Source organism: Mus caroli, chromosome 6 (genome assembly GCF_900094665.2).
Source record: "Mus caroli chromosome 6, CAROLI_EIJ_v1.1, whole genome shotgun sequence".
NCBI lineage: Eukaryota > Metazoa > Chordata > Mammalia > Rodentia > Muridae > Mus > Mus caroli.
This window is the reverse complement of record NC_034575.1, coordinates 43,117,880-43,138,344: the sequence shown is the minus strand read 5'-3', so window position 1 is coordinate 43,138,344 and position 20,465 is coordinate 43,117,880. Positions and strand designations below refer to the sequence as shown.

General features: G+C 43.3%; 1 protein-coding gene across 1 annotated transcript; it reads left to right on the top strand.

The window, feature by feature from the left end:
- The first annotated feature begins 10,927 nt into the window (after nt 1–10,927).
- Gimap6 (GTPase, IMAP family member 6) lies at nt 10,928–17,457 on the top strand. Its single transcript, XM_021165338.2, has 3 exons — nt 10,928–11,213; nt 14,536–14,620; nt 16,229–17,457. Exons 1-3 carry the CDS (start codon nt 11,022–11,024, stop codon nt 16,867–16,869), a joined length of 918 nt encoding a protein of 305 aa, XP_021020997.1. The 5' UTR covers nt 10,928–11,021; the 3' UTR covers nt 16,870–17,457.
- The last annotated feature ends 3,008 nt before the right edge of the window (nt 17,458–20,465 follow it).

Here is a 20,465-nt window from a genome sequence, read left to right as displayed (position 1 = left end):
ACTGCACTACGACTCTAGCTGCCCTGAGCACAGAAACTGGAGGGGGTGGAGTCAGCGTGAACGGTTTCAGTTTGAAGAACAGAGGAAACAGTCCCCTGTTGTGGTGGATGCTTCAGTTTAGCCCTAGGTGAACCCCTTCCTTCTTGGGCTTCTTGTGATGTCAAGTCACAGCCAGTGCTTTTGGTTGATGGTGTTGGCTCTGAAGACCGTTCAGTGGTCCACATGTTGCTTAGGACACTCCATCATCTGCTGCAGGACTGCATGCTGCTCCTCTTTGCAGGAGTGTGGCCCTAATCTCCAAACTGAGAGGAGTACTAAACACTGATGGGGCTCAGCCGAGCATGTACCATCTCTAGCCACCCTTGAGGATCACTCTTAGCTGAACTGTAACCTCCTGAAAGATCATCCCCGGTGCCCAGGTAGCTCCTGATCAATGAGTGGTCAGCACGGAGATATAAAGGCACATCTTTTGGTGCCAATTTGGAATATAGCTAGAATTCCACCTTAACTACCACACTCCAACTGAGCTGACTCTGGTCTTCTTGACACTTATTACATCCCTGTGTCTTCTTTTACTTCAGAGTCTTAGAGGTCTTGATCCTAGAAGCCATCCTAAGTACATTGTGCTTGTACTTACCTGCATATCTGCGTGTAACAGCCTGTTAGCTATGCACTCCCCCTAGGGTTGTCAGAAAGTTCAGTCTGACTCTCTTCTCTGTGTTGGTGAAAAGCTGAGGGCTCACTTTGGGGGAGGGTCCAGGCTTAGCATTACTCAGGCTGTGGTACTTGAGATAGTCTAGGGTAACTGTCAAGGCTATATCATGCAGGGTAATTATTTTAGTCTTTTGAAAAAGTGGCTCTATTTGTGGCTGATTTAAATGTCTACATAACAGCTAGCTTGCTGTCCTTATTTATTTATGGTAGTGTATACCCAGAAGTAGACTTAAAACCTTCCATGAGGAGTTACCTCCCCCTTCCATTTATTTACAAGATGCACACACACACACACACACACACACACACACACACACACACACACCACACTCAGTTGTTCTTACCTCTCCAGTCCCCTCTTATCCTGCTTCTTCTCTCAGTGAAACCCTTCTAACTCTCTCTAAGTCCCCCTCCCAGTTTCATAGTTTCTCATTGTGTATGATATAGAGTTCGTTCAATTAGGGTTGCTTGCGTGGATGTGGCTTATTTTCTGTAGTTTTGACAACTATTTCACTGAAGAAAATGATACCCTTCTCTTCTAGCAACCACTTGCTGCCATTAGCTCTTTAGGGAGAAGTGAGACTCATAGGTCCTTCCCCCACCCATGATGAAATGTGATGAGTCCAGCCTTCTTCAGGTTTGTACAGGAATACAGAGTTGCAGGGATTCAAGTGTGTAAAGGTCATACCATCCTCTGGCTCTTATATTCTTTCTGCCTCATTCCATGAGCCTTGGAAGGGGTGACAAAGCTGTCCCACTTAGGGCCATGAATCCCATTATTTCTCATTCTTGACACGTTGACCAGTTATGAATCTATGCTAACTGTTGCCACTGAAAATAGAAATTTCTGTTACTGAGGATGTAACTGTGGATATAACTGTGCATTGAGAAGACAACTGGATAACATTACCACTTAGGAAAATACTAGTAGAAGCTTTCCCCTGGAGACTTATGACTTTGTCAGCCAAGGGCTCTGAACCAGGTAAACAGTACCAGGCATGGGCTTCCTCATATGGAATGGGCCTCAAATCCAAGGAGAACAGATTTGGTTGCCCCAATAACAATCATGCCTCTATTGCATCAGAAGACACACTTTGCCTCTCAGGATGGTATTGTAGATTGCGGGATCCATAGTCAGCTTTATCTTTTAAATGTTCTTTCCTCTTAGCACCATCACACCAAGAACCAAACTTCCAGTGCATAAACCTTTGGGAGACATTTAAACTATATGCAAGCCATAGAAGCATCTAAATAGATGGTCAAACTATATTTCTTTTTGATTGAATAACCATTTTGAATTTTATTTGTCGATGCCCTAACATTTAACCACCTAGCATTCTTACCTAGCAATGGAGGGCTCTTCAGTTAAAGCATTATGCTGATACTTAGTTTATATCTGTCTGTCTGTCTGTCTGTCTGTCTGTCTGTCTATCTGTATGTGTGTGTGTGTCTGTTTATATGTCTGTGTTTCTATGTATGTCTGTATGTGTGTCCATGTGTGTATCTGTGTGTGTGTGTGTGTGCGCCTGCTATTGCTTACTCAAAGCAGTTCGTGTCTTTATTTGGCTGTTTTAGCTTCTGCTGACCTGCATTATGGGATCACAGCTTAATATAGAATGTTTATCAAGATCTTTTTAATGAATAGATACTTTTCTTGATGAGCAATTTGGTAGCATTTCCTTTCATTGTTGATGAAGAGAAATCACAAAATGCTTAAGAAACTGAAATAATTCCATCAAGGACACAGAGCAACACAGGTATCGCAGTAATGCTTCTGTGCAGCAACAGCAGCCATGTAAGAAAGTCGTTGGCAAAGCCCATCTGCCACAGCCAGGAACAAACCAAACAAACCAGGAATAATCACAACCAGGCTAAACTGGTTCCCTGACCATAGAGATAAAAACACCTTGCAAACAGTAAAGAAAAGAAACAAACCTTTAAGGTAGTGAAGATATTAACATGGATACTGAAGAGAGAAAGACCTCTTACACTCATAGATTGGCAGAACTAATTCTGTCAAAATTGCAACATTATGGAAAGAAACCTCCAAAAAGCATAATCTCGATAAAAACTCTGATGACATTCAACTAGGGAAAAAAAGAAACAATTATATAGAAGCAGAAAAGATGCTGGAGAGTCGACTCTTAGCCAAAAGAGCATTGCTGTAGATACCATAATACCTGACTTCAAACCATACTACAGAGCCAAAGTGATGAAAACATCATTGTACTGTCACAAAAACAGACATGTTGACAGATGAGTTACAGTAAAGGACCTAGGAATAAACTGCACAGCTGTGGACACCTACTATTTTGAAAATTTGTCAAAGCATACATTACCAAAAAGCTTTTTCAGCAAATAGTGATATCTAACTACATATTCCCACACAGAAGAACAAAGTAAGATCCTTAATTCTCACCCCATAAAAAAAAAATCACAACGTGAATCAAACACAATGACAGACCTGAAGCTTTGAAACCGTAGCGGAAAGCTCAGGAAATTCTTCAAAATGTTCATATAGGCAAGAACATTCTGGTAAGGACTCTAAAAGCATAAGGCATAACCCCAGGAATTGACCAATGGGGTTACATGAAATACAGTCTTTGTAAGCAAGAGAAGCAATTGAAAGAGTTAAGAGGCAACATATAGAATGAGAAATAAGGTTGAGTTACACATCAGATGGGGATTCATATATAAAAAGCTGAAAAAGCTTTTTGGTAATGTATGCTTTGACAAATTTTCAAAATAGTAGAATATATAGAGAACTAGAAATTTTAATTATTTTCTAATGTTGACAGCATCTGGCCAAACCCATACACTCAAGTAAAATCCACTGAAAACAATTGAGGATGTTTGCTACTGTTTGCCACACAGTGTTGGGTCCAAATCCTGGGCCTCAGTCCTGAGTTATTGCACTGCTGTTTGGTTCAGTTGGGTTTTAGCAGGGTGAGCTGGGCCCAGCTCAGCACCTCTAGGCTTCTGTGGGTCTGTGGGATACAGTATGAAGAGAAACAATAGTGTTTCTATGTCTATCCATATCTATATGTTCTGACTATATGTTTTCTATGTGCCTAGATCTATACCTCTTCTGTACTAAATGGAATACCTATGTGTCCATGAGTTCCATATCTGCAGATTCAGTCAACTGCAGATAAAAATATGCTCTAGCTTCCAACACTTGATCTATACTGAGCTCATATGATCATTGTTTCTCATGGTTATTCTCTAGATAACACAGTGTGGCAACTATTGACATAGTCACTACACTGTGTTAGATACTGAGTCATTTGGAGATGACTGAAGTACAGGAAGGCTGTTTGAAGGTTACATGGAAATACAAGGCCAGTTTGTATAATGGACTTTAATATCACCAGAAATCCCCACAGAGACCAAAGGACAACTGTGTTTCTATTTTATCTTTATCTGTATTGAGAGAGAAGGAGATAGATAGATAGATAGATAGATAGATAGATAGATAGATAATATTTAAGGAGCTGTTTGACCCAACTGCAGGCGTTCAAAAGGTCAAAATGCAGAGGACAGGTCAGCATGCTAGAGATCTAAGCCAGGCAGGGGAGGATCCTTTAGTCCACAGTTCAAAATCCACCAACTAAGCCAAACAGGCTGGGAACTAAGGGGGTTTTCTGTTTCCTCTTTCTCTCTTTTAATTAATATTTTTAGTCAGTGTACAGACAAATGGGTTTCATTATGACATTTTCATGTTTATCACTGTACATTGTCTATCCATATCGGGTAGATTTGCTGTGCTAATCTTGAGGCCATACTTCTTTTGGGGAAAATTTTAGTCTGCTCTAAAATTTTAGTTTGGCCTTCAACTAATTGTATAAGGCTCAGTCACACCATAGAGGATAATCTCCCTTGTGTAAAATCTATTGACTTGAAATGTCAGTCACAGAGTTGATATCTTCTAGGGAAAAGAGTCAATTTTCTTTAAGGGTGTGGCTCCTGGTAGGTCAACCATGCTTCAATAAAAGGGCACACGTTCAGGAATATGTGGGCAGCATAAATTGGATGTGATGAGTTGTATTTAAAAAAAAAAAACAGGGAGGACATGAAGTTAGGAAGAGGTAACGGTCAGACTTAGGAGGAATGGGAGATAAGTCTAATAAAACACATTGTGTCCATGTATGAAATTCTGAGTTAATAAAAATGTTATATTTCTTACAAAAAAGAAACCCAACATCAACTACAGCTAACCAATACTCACAGCAACGCCTCGTCCATTACTTGGCTGAACACCTGGGTTCTGTTGCCTAGGCCAGGTGACACTTATGGTATCCCTCATATAATATGTGGATTGGCTGGGCCAGCTCTATCCCACATCAACTACCCTTCCCCTGAGACCTGCAAGCTAGTCAGGACACATTTCCATGTGAGTTGTGCATCTGTGAGAGGGAGATGTCAGCCTTCTGTCCTAAGTGCTGGTCCATGACCTACAAGGCCTGAGAGGCAGGAACTTCATGGCTGCTCAACTACAAACTTGTGTCTTTTTGTGCTCTTTTAAAACTCCTGAGAGCCCGTGAGGGCACACGGGCTCTCTATTAGCCATACAAATGCTCTGGACATGGCAATAAAATTGTTGGAAGGAAAATCTTTCTGCTGTTTCCAGTCTACTTGGATCACATGGTACTTCCAGAGCAATCTCTTATGCGTGATGCTTAATAATATGGGACTATGCATGAGGTTCATAAGTTCAAGGCCAGCCTGAGAAGCTCAATGAGAACCTGACTCAAAAAAGGGGGCAGGGGGCTAAGGACATAAGTGATAGAGCACCACAGTATTATATGTGAAACCCTGGTTGAATTCATGTATTGAAAAACGAATTAACTGACAGATCTGGGAAACAGGGAAAATGTGTGTGGGATGGGGTGACAGCAACCCTATAGCATCCATGTAGCCTTTGGGTCACATACTTCTAGCTATAAAATGCTCAATGAGAATGGATATTACTATATAAGGAGAAGAAGGGTTAAAAATGTACACAAGGCAAAGCCCTACTGCACTCAGGGCTTAGCCTTCAGCCTTGAATCTGCTGAGCATGCGCCAACCCAAATAAAGCCACTTCCTAGGAGAAAAGTCTCCGTGTCCTGTGTTCTATGCCTGAGAATCCCACCCCAAACTCTCTGGAATCACGAAACAACCTCGAGAGGTCTTGGTTGCAGGTCCAATATGGATGGTAAGAAAGGTAGTTGGGTGCTAACGAGTTTATTAGAAGAGACATTAATACATGGACACACAGACAACAGGAGGGCTGCGGAGACTCTGAAGAGAGGAATTAGGGCCCATGTGGCAGATGTGAGAATCTCGTATAGCTTCTGAGGATGCGGGGTGGCTTCACAGCAGGACCCTGCAGCCAGGCTCGGATCCCCAGTCAGAGAAAGGGGTGGGAGGAAGAATGTGTACCCATCAAAAACCCCTTTGGTGTAAATGTACCTCCCCAGATGAGAAATCTGACCGTTGAAAATCTGTTAACTGGAGACTCCTGGGACACCCTCAGTGGGTGTCTGTCACTCAGCATCTGAGAAAGGGGGGGCCTGCTGTGGCTAGCTGTGACTGACCAGCAGTCTGCTTTTGAATCTAAGATTACATTCTGACAAAATAACTATTTCTTCCTTTAAGTTATTTCTGTCAGGTCACAGCATCCTCAAAGTAGTTCCTAGAACGGTCAACCTTCTGTGCCTGTTTCCTCATCGGTTAAACTGAGGACAGAACAGTTTCCTCCTGAATGGGTGGCTGTGAGGGTGAAGTGAGTTAGCCCCGTCCTTAGAGATGACCCTATGATCAGCAAGTGCTGCTTAAATGTTGGCGATTGTGTGCCACCATTCTTCTGAGAATCCACACACACTTTCTTTTTTTGTTTTGTTTTGTTTTGTTTTGTTTTGTTTTGTTTTGTTTTGTTTTGTTTTGTTTTGTTTTGTTTTGTTTTTTTCGAGACAGGGTTTCTTTGTATAGTCCTGGATGTCCTGGCACTCACTTTGTAAGCCAGGCTGGCCTCGAACTCAGAAATCCCCCTGCCTCTGCCTCCCAAGTGTTGGGATTAAAGGAGTGCACCACTACCGCCCGGCCCACACACTCTTTCTTAAAAGCCATTTCCTTATAACTGTGACTTTTTGTCCAAAACCCCAGAGTCAGATGGAATGTTCAGTGTCTTCACTGTTCACCAACAACCATGAGCTTCTCTTGTCTTCAAGCAAGAAATGGGTGTCTAGGTTCTGGAACAGAGATGCAGTTAATAAGACAAGACAGTGAGAAAGACTGAGTGAGCCACCTTTAGCCCAGACACTCTGTATATAAGAGACTTGAACAAACAAGTATTTGATTTGCATGAAGTGGATGTTAAGATACGTGAGTTAAACACACAGAGAAAGATAAACCAATTCCATCACCCAAGTGACTAGGACAGGAAGGCAGCAAGTTCAAGGACAGACTAGGTCATATGAAGAAACCCTAGCTGAGGGGAGCGGAGGGAGGGGAGTGGAGGGGAGGGTGGTGGAGGGGAGGGTAGTAGAGGGGAGGGGAGGACAGGGCAGGAGAGGAGAGGGGAGGAGAGGACAGAGGAGGAGGGGAGGAGGGAAGGAGGGGAGATGAGAATGACCTTAAGTTGAAATGGAAACTGTGAACTATAAACTCAGAGGGAAGGTAAGTTTCCTGGACGGTGACGGAGGGCGTCAGGTGAACTCCCTAGGGCCAACATTTTCCCTTAGTTGTGAATGAGTCCAGAACTTCAATAAGAAGACTAAAGAATTCTCTGTTCAGTAGCACTAGCTCCTCAGATCCTGGTAAAATACAAACAAACTCTGGAATAAAAGCACTGGCTTCAGTCCCTTGAAGGTCTCCAAACTTCCATTCAAAACCAGGGAACTTCCTCCAGAAAAGTTAAATCATCCAAAGTCAGACTGGGAAGTAAAGGTTGGAAAGAACTCTACACCCAAACATCACATTTTTATTTCGCATCCGTCAGGTTGGGCCCAGCTCTGCTGCAGTAACAAGTACTGAGTTCTCAGGAGCTAAATGCCAGCTGATGTCTGGCCCGATCTGCCATAGATCTGAGAGACTCAAAGCCATCTTACAGAAAACAGTAGATATCAGAACTAAAAATAGATGCTTCATTCTGATTATGAATGGGAAAAGCAACAGAATTTATATAGGTGATAAACATGATGATAGAGTACTGTGTAAGTCCTAAAAACCACCCATGTCGAGAATAACACTGGGAGACTGGCACAAGGGTGTCCAACATATGCTCACAGAGCCATACAAGTGGTCCAAGACAAAGCTGAACTTACTTAAAGTGTGAGGTTTATTTATTTATTTGCTTATTGCAGATTAGTGTTTGCCTGCGTGTGTACAGGTGCCCTATGTGCGTGACTGTTGCTGTAGTGGTGAGAAACGTGCACAGATCTCCTGGAACTGGAATTACAGACAGTTGTGAGCTGCCACATGTGTACTGAGAACTCAACCCAGGCCCTCCATAAGAGTAGCCAGTGATTTTAACTGCTGAGCCATCTTTCCAGACCCAAAGCATGACATGTGTGTGTGGAGGGAATATGTTGGTAACGTAATTGTGTGGTTTTCAAATATGAATTTTGTAGATGACAATACTGTGTCACACTGTCACACAAAATCAAGGCATGCATTCCATCGGTATCTACATGAATGTATGGCTTCAGAAAAATGATTTACAGTTCCCAAGCATAGAGGGTCAAATTGGCATCAGCAGACATTACATGTACTCGTGGAAGCTCGACACATGAAACACAGCAGTTACCCATACTGTTGTAACCTCCTACTGCAGAGAATAGTGTCTGCTGTTATATAGAAGGGCGGCAAGTGTCCTCATTTCATATTTAAGGGTACTTCCATGACTTGCTTACCACCTAGTTTGACAACCTAAGTTCAGTTCCTGGAATTGATATGTTTCCTGCAAAGTCATCCTCTGATCTTTACACGGGTGTTGTGGCAAATCTGTGCTTACACATGTGCATCTGTATCTACACACACACACACACACACACACACACACACAGAGAGAGAGAGAGAGAGATTCATATGAAGCTTTAAAGCAAATGTTCAGCTAATTACTGTTCATCGCTAATCTATCTGGTACAGTAGCTGATCATACCCTAGTGGCAGTTAAGTAATAGAGAGAGACTTATCAAATTAATAGAAGATAAAAACTTATGTTTATAAGGCATATCACTGCACATCAAGATACTTTTGTGCATGGTAGCATTAAAATGGTTAATGCCATGCAAAGCTCAGACTAAGGGAACTGTCTTATGCCCTGACACACTTGCTGCACACACTCCAGTGAACAGCAGAAGGGAACTTATCTTTAGGTTTTATTTCTGTGAAAAGAAACATAAGGACAAGGTGTAACTAGGGCTGGCCTACAGTGGCATTGTCCAGACAGACTTGGTGCTGGAGAAGCTGAGAGTTCTACATCTTGATCCACAGGCAGCAAAAGGAGACTGACTGTCACACTGGGTGTGAGCATAGGAGACCTCAATGGCTGCCCCACAGTGTCACACTTCCTCCAACAACAGGTCACAACTACTCCAACAAAACCACATCTCCTAATAGTGCCAATCCCTATGGGCAACAAACATTCGAACACGTAAGTCTGTGGGGGCCATATCTATTCAAATCACCATAGGAAGTCTTGCTTTTCAATTAGATACAAGATTCGAGAACAGATTTGGGGGAAATATTTTGGTCTGTTTGTACCGCCCTTTTCAAGTTAATGTAAACACATTATCTGCCATTTTTCAAATGGAATGCAAAGAGCTGCAATCTTACACCCAGCTTAAAGAAAGACCAAACCATGCCTCTTCACTAGGCTTCCTACTTCACTATCACGCCTTATTCACATCCCCCCTTTTCAGGCAGTGCCTCTATTCATGACCAACTGTCTTCAAAATAAAGTACACTAGGAGTAAAATTAGAATCAGAATATCCTATGAGTACCTCAAGAGGATCACAGCTTCTTCCACCGAACCAGGTATAGATGCCACAGTTCCTCAAATATAATGTCAAGTAGCCTGTTCAGTTTATGTGGCTCTCTTCTCATTTACTCTTATAATAAAAATCATTACTAAAAACTCAGGACTGGAGAGATGGCTCAGCAGTTAAGTGTGTATATTGTGCTGGGCACGGGGCGGGAGGGGGGGTGTCTAATCCCAGCACTCAGAAGGCAGAGGCAGTCAGGTCTCTTGAGTTCAAGGCCAGTCTGGTCTAGAATGAGTTCCAGGAGAGCCAGAGCTACACAGAAAAACCTTGTCTCAAAAAAGAAAGAAAGAAAGAAAGAAGGGAGGGAGGGAGGGAGGGAGGGAGGGAGGGAAGGAAGGGAGGGAGGGAGGGAGGAAGGAAGGAAGGAAGGAAGGAAGGAAGGAAGGAAGGAAGGAAGGAAGAAAGAAAGAAAGAAAGAAAGAAAGAAAGGAAGGAAGGAAGGAAGAAAGAAAGAAAGAAAGAAAGAAAGAAAGAAAGAAAGAAAGAAAGAAAGAAAGAAAGAAAGAAAGAAAGAAAGAAAGAGTATATATTGCTTCAGCGAACCTGGGTTCTGTTCTCAACACCCAAACTGTGCTGATCACAACAGTTTGTAACTCAGCTCCAAGAGGTCCAACACCTCTGGCCTCTACAGGCACCTGCACTCACGTGAACACACACACACACACATCACAGACACATATACATGAACATGTTGCATTATTAGAAAATACAAATAAACTTTAAAAAAAAATCAGTGAATCCCAGCACTTGAGAGACCAGCAGGCTGCTCTCTGTGAGTTCTAAGCTGTTATGTGTTACATAGTGACATGCTGGCTCAACAAAGTGGTAAAAGTCATGTCTCTTAGATATGTTTATTTTCTTTATTGGTGATCAAGTAGTTGGGACCTGCCCAATAATTTTAAAAGATTCTCCACACAGGGAGAGCCTTAGAAAGAATGAATTATTAGACCTTGTTCCAAGAAAAGAGATTTATAAGATGGGGAAAGATCTCCCTAGGGAGTGAGCTCAGCTCCAAAGGCTGGGACCAGTAATGCCTGTTCCCGAGACAAGCTTTCTGGAGATTTATGGCTTCCGAAGCCTCTGAGCCTTGTTATCCTGTGTCAAGGTAAAAATAACCATGGCCGTATGCTCTTTTTAAAATTTTCCTAGGCTGTAAGCGGAAGTGACTGGCTTGTGTTTCTGCTCATTTCCTGTTTCTCATTGCACAGCAAGCTGCTATTTTGAAGGACAGTTCTTGAGCTCAGATCATATTTTGCCAACAAAATATGGATTGAAAGATGGATTGGCTTTACAGAAAAACACTCGGGTCCATCGGCTCATGTTCTATAGAAACTTTTCCCTGGCCATTCTATTCATTCTTTCAGAGAATCTACATTTCGACCCCACCAGGAAAGCCAGAAAATTCACCAGAGACCAGTGCTACTGAAGTCGGGGAAGAGAGACCTTCTTGCCTGTCAGCCAGCCCAGTGGTAAGTCCCAGTATGTGAGTATGTTTACATGTATGTGTGTGTGTGTGTGGAGTGTGTCCTGTTTGGATTTGTATATGTGTTTAGATGTGTGTGTATATATGTGTGTGTGTTTGTGTGTTTGAATATATTTACTGTTTATAAATATTTGTGTTTGTGCATATACGTGATTACACTCCTTGTGGTATGTTTATGTTGTATATAGTATTTGTATTATATATGTTGTATGTATGTTTGTGTACTGACAGGCATATGTGAGTTGCTATGTTTGTACATTTCTGTTCATTTGTACGCTTGTTTATGTGCATGTGTGTGAATGGAGTACACTGTATTCTCATGTATGTGTCATATTGGACGTATACTTGAGTTTACATATGTATATTGTTCTTGTGTATACATGTGTTGTATATGTGTATATGTTTTCAGCTGTATAAATAGCATGTATGCTGCATGTACACATTTGGTTTTGTGTGTGTTTAAATGTATGTGTACTGAATTTATGGTAGATATCATGGTTTTATTTTTATTTAAATTTATTTCATAGGAGACATTTTAATAGTGTTTTTCTTCTTTTTCACACCTCCTTACCACATTTCATGTTCTCTCTCTCTTAAAAAATATAAAATTTAAAAACCTGAAAAATCACAATAAACAAAAAAAAACCCAATAAGACCAAAAATAAAAGTCAAAACAAAATGAAAAAAAATTTAAAAGACCACAAAACTAATTGTTTAATTTCAAGCCCTTGCCAGCAATAGATAACAAACCCAAAGAACCCAAAACAAACTCAACAGCATATTTGTTTGGAGGTTCTTCATCTCATAACATTTTGTCATGGTGTTCAGGGCTTCCAGTTTAAGATTTTGGGATTCCTGTGCATGTGAACATGTGTGTCTCTGCATCTATATGTGCTTGTTTGTTTGCCTGTTTGTTTCTATTCTGGTTTGTTTTTTCTTTATTATTATTATTATTATTAATTATTATTATTACTATTATTATGCCTTGATTTTTGAGAGACAGAAAGAGTACGGATTCTGATGGGAGTAGTGTCAAGAAGGATCTTGAGGGTGTTGGGAGAGAGGAAACCATAGTCAGAATATATCGTATTGAAAAAAAACTATTTTGAATAAAAAAAATAAGAAGGAAAAAGCCCACAAAACCATGGTGTTTGTTTTGTGTTACACATGTATTTTCATGCATGTTATATATGTTGTAAATAGGTTTGTATGTTTATAAATACATGTGTGTGGCTGTGTAGTGTATATACACTCATGTGTATGTGTGTGCTTGTAGAAAGAACTGTGACGCAGAAGCTGAGAGACCCTTGTGTTCTCTGGTGACCTTTATGCTTAATCTTTCCTGTCTTTTCTCAGTGATGGGGAGCTGAGCCCAGCCAGGGTCTTGCACACTGGAAAGCATTCTACCTCTGAGTCATGTCCCCACTTCCAGTGGCCAATACTCCCTGCACTTGTTTGTGACTCTCTTTTTCTTTCTGAGCAAGAGAACAGGGTGAATGTCTGCTTCATCTGGGTTAGAGATAGAAATGCAAAGTATAGCCTATGTGTGTAGCATTGTTCATGGGGTGTGGGGGCCAGTGAGGTTCAGAGGATGAGCCTCTTTCCTTTGACAGTGCTAAGGCACAGTGCTAGGTCCTTAGCTATTGGCCTCCCAGGGTGGGGTGTTCTTGGGCTCTGCACTCTCTTCAGCTTCTGCTGGGAACATTTTCCCGCCAACCTACCTGGTCTCCAAAGAATAAATGAGGTCAGGAAAGAAGTGTGGCCTCATTTTCCACCAACCACGAAAGGAAGCAGGGACGAAGACTGAGGGCTCTGTAGTGTTTAGGCCTGCAGGTCATAGATGCAGGAGGCACAAAGGCAGTCACTGCAGCTGGAAAACTGCTCATGTCAGGATGCGGCTGACCAGACCTGGGTGAGGCTATTGATGTAACCTGTTTCCTCACTCTTCTTTGAAAGCCACCAGACTTTCTTCAGTAACCTGAACCCACATCCTAGCCCATCAAGCCAGACATTTACTGAAACATTATAAAAGCATGTCTCAAAGCCACCTCTTCAGGGGCTCCCAGTGGCTGTTCCCTGGGATTCAGAGACAATAGGGCAATTTGCTAGCTGAGAAGGATAAAGTAGCCAATAGTGCTGTGGTGATGAATCCAGGTCTCCTGCACTTGGGCACCCCATCGCAGAGCCTTCATCTGGATTGTTTAATCTGGCCGAGAGAGACTTGGTCATTCTGGGAAAGCCATGGACCATGCAGTTTTCTTCCTGATCCTGATAACAGCACTGTAAATTCTTGAAACAGAGGACAGAGTTAGCTCAGGAAGCAAGCAAGCAAGCATTGCTCTTTCATTAGAGCAGTGTTGGGAGTTCAGGGCTGCTATGGCTCTCATTTGTAATGGGAAGTAAAAGTCGATCTATAACAACAATATGTTGTGACATTGGAAGAGCAGGTCTCTTCAGATTTAGGCCTACAAATTTTCCCTGAGTGGACACTGAGGCCCAGGCAGTGTGAGCATCCTAGCTAATGACTATGTCTCCATTGCACACTGAGGTGCCCCGTTCTCAGGAGGGTTCTATCTTGCACTATGAAGATCCCCATTGCTGCCATCTTCCTAACAAGTGCTTAGTGCAGCTACTAGCTTGCAGCCATGCCAGTTCTCAGTGCATATGCCTAAATGGTTCTTTCTAGACTCAAGACCCAAAGTTTTACCCTTTCCCTAGAACTTCCTCATCCTGCCCATATAGATTTTATATGGTCTGAGACACAAAATCAAGACAACACTGCTTCCTTCTTTGCTTCTTTCTCTTTTTCACCCTTCTCTTTCTAGAGAGCCCACTCCTCACTCCAGGCCCTCAATGCACAGTTCAGGACACTGTCTCCCCAAACACATTTAGTGGCTCCTTTCTCTATGACAAATAATCTCTTACACTTAGGATAGATTGGGTGGGAGTATGACTCCTAAAGACTATAGAGAGTGTCTCATACTCCTCTTCCTCCCTCCTCATCAAGCACCCGCCCCCAAACGTGTGGAATAACTTTACCCCTTAAAATACAATCAGTAAAAATGTACAGGCTGGAGGGATGGGTTAAGGGATAAAAGTGCTTGCCAAGAGAACCTAACCACCTGAGTTTGATTCCTGGCACCCACTGGGGAAGGAGAAAACAGAATCTCAAAAGTTGTGTCTAACCTCTGCATGTGCACTGTGGCACACAACTGCCAACACATGCCTGGCACATGAGTGTGCTCACACACATACATAAAAAATAAAGTTAGTCACATGTTTTTAAGATGCATTTTTTTTTCCTGTAGGTGGAAGAGGAAGAGTGTGAACACAGACCCGAGAAGAATCCCACAAGGCAGTTGCCCCTGGACACTGGACAAGGATTGACAAAAGGTATACTACTTTCCTAGCAGAGGTGAATCAGGGAAAATGTAGATGGGGACACTGGTGTGCAAATGAACATGTGACCACACACTGAGTGCTGGGAGGGGCAGATGAAGGCCCTCATCACAGAGGTCTACCCATTGCAGTCTAAATAAAGCGAAAGGGGCTCTTCTTTATACCAGGAAGAACCCCTGACAGGTGTGATGGCCCTGGAAGGTAAGAATTGCCAGTCCCAAGGCAAAAAGAGTCTTCACACCTAAGCTCCTCCTTGAGAAGGACATGCGGGTCATACACATGATGAGACTTGCTTTGACTTGAAACTCTGGAAGTCAGTAGTCCCTGTGTGGGTGATTAGCTGAATCTGATTCGTCAAACTGATTGACAGTGCCATGCAAGCAAGCAGGATGTCCTCAGTGGCCACTGGGTAGGGCTGAGCTTAGCCTTCGCAGAGATTCACCATTGCTCCCTAACCTAGGAAGGCAGAACTTAGGAATGCTAGATACCCCCCCCCCATGTTTCCTTTCTAGAAGAAGCTAATTGTGATTCATTTTATTTTAACAAGTTTTTTTCACATATTTTTTTCATTATGAATTTGAAATGCCTGGAATGTCAAGGGGAAAAAAAATACAAGGGACAGTCAACAACACAGGCTAAGCCTTTTTCACTTCTTTTTTGTTTGTTTGCTTGTTGTTTTTGTTCTTGTTTTTGAGACAGGGTTTCTCTGTATAGCCCTGGCTGTACTGGAACTCACTTTGTAGACCAGGCTGGCCTCGAACTCAGAAATCCGCCTGCCTCTGCCTCCCGAGTGCTGGAATTAAAGGTGTGCGCCACCACCACCCAGCTGCCTTTTTCACTTGTTAAAGGAAGCAAAGTTAGTCATTATTTTAAAAAAATCTCCTCTCTGCTTCTCATGATACATTTAGCTTCTAAATATCAGCTCCAAGGGCTCAGCTAGGATCTACTCTTTGGCCCTAACTGTGTCTTGATGAGGCATCCAAACACCCACACTTGAAACCTCCATGAACCCACTCAAATTCATTTCTATCCCCCTTTGGAAAAGCTCAAGAGAGCCATGAAGACTTCAGGTCAGCTTAGAGTGCAGGTATGCAGGAGTAAAAAGCTTGGGTGCTGAGAAGGCGTGGAAGGCAGAGCCTAGCAGCCCTTTCGAGCGTTGGTGCTCTGTAATCTGAGAGACATCAGTCTCTCCCTGGGGACCACACTTGGAAAACTATCATTTGCCACTTTATGTGCTTTCAGTCTTAGCACCCACAAGTTCAGGAGAAGGATATTTCCTTCCTACCCTCCAGCCTCAGATGTTTAAAAAAAAATTGGCATCGGATTACCCAGCGTTTGGTTGGCATCTGAGTCTTCCTTCTCAGCTGGTGGCTTCTGATGTCCCCTTGGTAAGAATGTTCACTTCCACCTTTCAGGATGCAGGCTGAGAATGTAAGCCCAGGGCAGACCCCAGGGACAGGTGCTGGCCTTTGTCTCTACTGCTGTCCTCATCCTGGGACACTGCTTCTCAGGTACTAAGGGGCATGGCCTCTGATAAACAGAGGATAGGATAGGTTTTCATCTCATCTCCCTCTGGTGTTTGGTTTTGTAAACTTCTTCCAGGTCTGAAGGAGAAAAAATTCACCCCAAAGAGACTGCAGCTCCTTCTGGTGGGGAAAACAGGAAGCGGGAAAAGTGCAACAGGGAACAGCATCCTTGGCAGGCAAGCCTTTGAATCCAAAATCAGCGCTCGACCAGTGACCACGACATTCCAGAAAGGGAGTAGAGAGTTTGAGGGGAAAGAACTTGAGGTGATCGACACCCCAGATATTTTTTCACCTCAGAACCAGCCTGAGGCAACAGCTAAGAAGATCTGTGACCTCTTGGCCTCACCAGGGCCCCATGCAGTGCTGCTGGTGATACAGGTAGGCCGGTACACTGCCGAGGACCAGGCGGTGGCCAAGTGCCTCCAGGAGATCTTTGGAAACACGATCCTGGCTTACACTATTCTGGTGTTCACCCGGAAGGAAGACCTGGCTGAGGGCTCCTTAGAAGAATATATTCAAGAGAACAACAATAAGAGCCTGGATGTTCTGGATGTTGCATGTGAGAGGCGCCACTGTGGCTTCAACAACAAGGCACAAGGGGATGAGCAGGAGGCCCAGTTGAAGAAACTTATGGAGGAAGTCGAATTGATCTTGTGGGAAAATGAGGGCCATTGTTACACCATGGAATTTCCAAATGTTCCCAGCAAGACACTGTAACCAAATAGCAAGGCTCTGAGGAGGCTGAAAAGGCTGTCCCAGATTCAGATGGCCTCTGAGAAGCCCTGTAGTTACTGAGGCAGAGGGCATCCATGTGAGCCAAGCTGGCCATAAGCAGGAGTGTCTTAGTCAGTGTTCTATTGCTGTGAAGAGACACCATGACTGTGGCAACTCTTATAAAAGAAAACATTTAATTGGGGCTTAGCCCATTATCTGGGCTATTTAATAGATTGTGTTCTATAACCATGTTCTAACCATTGACTAACTTCTAAGCCCTTGAGAGACTTTGCTGCAATGACATATGTACAGTGACTAATTCTGAACAGTATATGTCTTTCCTGGGGAGGGGCAGGAGTAGTACCATCTTTTGTGAGCTAAGTAGAGTTGGATGTATAGAAACAGATTACCAAGCACAAGCAAGTCTTGCAACAGAGTCAACAAGTCTTGCAACAGATAGGCAGGACATGGCAGAGATCCTGAGGAGTCAAATATGAGAGAGCCAACCCAGAGCCATCCCCTGTGTGCTGTCTCCCCTGTGCTCCACCATAAGTCCCCCAATAAAGCCTTCATGTCCCATTGGTACCACTTGCCTCTTTGTGATTTTTGTCTGATTTGGGGAAAGAACCTTGAACTGATTGGTCACCACAGTGGCTCTGACATACATGGCAAGATCTATCCAGGGCTATGGAAGAATATGAATAGGAACCTAGTAAGAAACAAAAACAAAAATAAAAATAAAAATAAAAATAAATGAATCAAGCCACTTGATTCTCTTGAACCATAACAAAAAGGCGTTGTGGGTACTTCTTCTGGATCAGAATGAGTGAGGTTGGGATAACTGAAGAAGCCAGCCTTGGCCCAGAAGGAGAGCCTTATCCCAAGGCTATAGGATGTGGGACATGATCATGGTTAGAAACAGTCAGTGCTCCCTTCCCCCATGAGGCTGGGATGGGTCACCCTTGTTACCTCCCTTTTTTCTTTTGGGTCCATCACTCGGATTTAGATCCAGCTTTGGAAATATTAGAAAGCAAAGGATATTTTCATGCTCATATGAACTCTTTTACCTTGATAGGAGTGCAGATGGGGGTGGTGAAGGGAGGGTCTTTATATGTAAATGAGCTCTGCTGGAAGATCCTTTAGAAGGGTGAGCAGAGGGAAGGGTATCTTTGAAAAAAGAGACCCCGCAAAAGAAGGCGGGGTGCTTAGATGTCATGTGTAGTGGAAACTTGGTTTTTACAAAAACTCTGTAACACAAGGATGTCTTCCAGGAGAGATGTTCCCTACAGATAGGGTCTGACCAACAAAAGAAAGAAACAGGACATTAGCTCAGACCTCTTACAGGAAGCAGTTTATCCAACCTGCCATGCCTCAAATGCAGCTGAGCATCTGGGAGATTCAAAAGAGGTCTTGGGAGTGTGACCTCTTCAGCTAATCAGTAGCTAAAGGGAGGAAGGGACAGCCGATCTCCATTACTTCTTCTGCTCCCTTCAGCTGTGCAATGGAGTCTCCCTCCCCTATAGAAGGTTGGGAAACAGGATGGTAGGGATTGCATGGGGACTGTTAGGACTCAGAAGATGTGGCCTTGAGGTCCTGCTGGGTGCTTATCTGCAGGTCTGTGTCTAATTTCTTCTGTCTACCTAGAAAGAGGAACTAACTTCTGTTGCACAGGCAAAAACATCACAAATCACAAATGACAGATGACAGTGATGGCTCTGGTTTGGAAAATTGCTGGGAAGTCCCTGATAAAGGGTGCAGCGCTTCCTTGTATTGTTTTGACTTCCCCAAACAGGAAACAGATTGTTTCCTCTCCCCTGGCTCCTAGCAACCAGATAGGACCAACACTTTCACTTCCTCCATCACCTCCTGCTCCCAGGTAGCCCCAGCACTGAGAGTTGGGCACAACTGATCAGGCATCTTGATATCCCTAGACTGAATCAGCTACCCAAACAAGTGTCTATTATAGATGAGCCTTGCAGTTTGTAATAACATTCCAAGGATACAGTGGATCTATAGACAGTATGGATACACTCTGTTACTGAGCATAGCAGGAAAGGAGTACAGAGCAAAGAGAATGTGTTCTAAAAATCTCATCACAAGAGGGCTCATTCAGGTATCAGCTACAGCAGGACACACTGACAAAGTGTAAAGCAGACAGTGATGTCTCTCTGTTAATGTGTAAAGTCCTGCTATGCCAACAGTAGGCTTTCTAGGAATAAAGGCTTTGAGGAAGCTAAAAGAAGCCACTGTCAGTCAGAAGGTGCCTGGAAATAATGTAATTGTATGTGAAATCATGAAATAATTTCATTTACACTTGAATGGCAGGCTTAAACACAAACTAGGATTGGAATCCCAGAGGAAAGCTGAACATTTTTCTTTTCTAAATTTCTTTATTCTCTCATAGTGCTTTCTCACCCATTGTAGCTGGGGGATTACCAGTGAATGTTTAGCCATGTGTAAGTCAGTGCAGTGTGACCTGCTGAACAGCTCTAGGGTAGAGGTATCCTCTACAGTTCTACATGGTGGCTGTAGGCACTCTCTCAGGGAAGACTTAGATAGCCCAGCTGTCCTGCAGTTCTCGGTGCAGGCTCCAAGGACAGATGGACTCTTCCGAGCACACTTCTGGTCCCCTCCAGTGATGTGTCCTGTCTGCAGGATCTGAGAAGTCAACACAGAAGTCTCAGCTGAGGTAAATCAACCTCGGCTTTCAGATCAGGAAGTATCCTTTGTTACCATTGGCCTAAAATCCCCTATGGCATACAGGGACTGCTCCCAACCAGCCCAGGAATGCCGCATTGGCATTGTTTGACTACATCTCAGAGACAATTCACTAATGTGGCTTGGTAGTCAAAGGAGCTGATTTTGATGTGACAAAGGGAGGCTGTGAGTCTGTTGGTGGCTAGGATAAGCTCCATCAGAGCCATGTCTCCCTCCCTTCCTACTCAGCATTCTTTCACAGCAACTTCTAGTCTCAGAATCATAGAAGAAAGAGGAAGGCAGCATGGCTATGCAAGAGAACAAGGCCTTTTATTACCAAGGTGAAGGAAGTGCAGAAACCCACAATACTTCTGCTTATATTCTTGGTCATAAGGCTGCCGCCAGCCACAGGAAACCCTGTGGAATGCAACCCTCATGGACACTTTGCTTTCTAGGTAATGATATAGCTGTGTTCATAAGGAAGGACCAAAGGGTTGTACAGACAGAAGGAAGTTACCCCGCTCGACTCCTATCAGGTCACTCAGCTTTTCTCTCCTCACTCTGAAGACACCTCAGCCTCCCATCCCTGGATGAGGTCATACTACAACGTACTGTCCAAGCTAAGGTCTTATTAATTCTACATAGAAGCCAAAAAATGGGTCAAGAAATAAATCCTCAGAGTATGACTCTGGTTTCAAACCATACCAGAGCTTGTACCTGGCCAGACTCCCTCAGAGACACTCTGGATAGAAAGAAGTCAAGCAAACCACCAAAACTCAAGGGAAGAACAGAGCGGGACACGCCCGTGAGCTTGTATTTCCTGGAGCAACACCTGGTGAGATGGAATTTGAGGCACATGTTTGTTTAACTTACTCTTCTGCCTTAGCCTTTGGGTCTTTTTC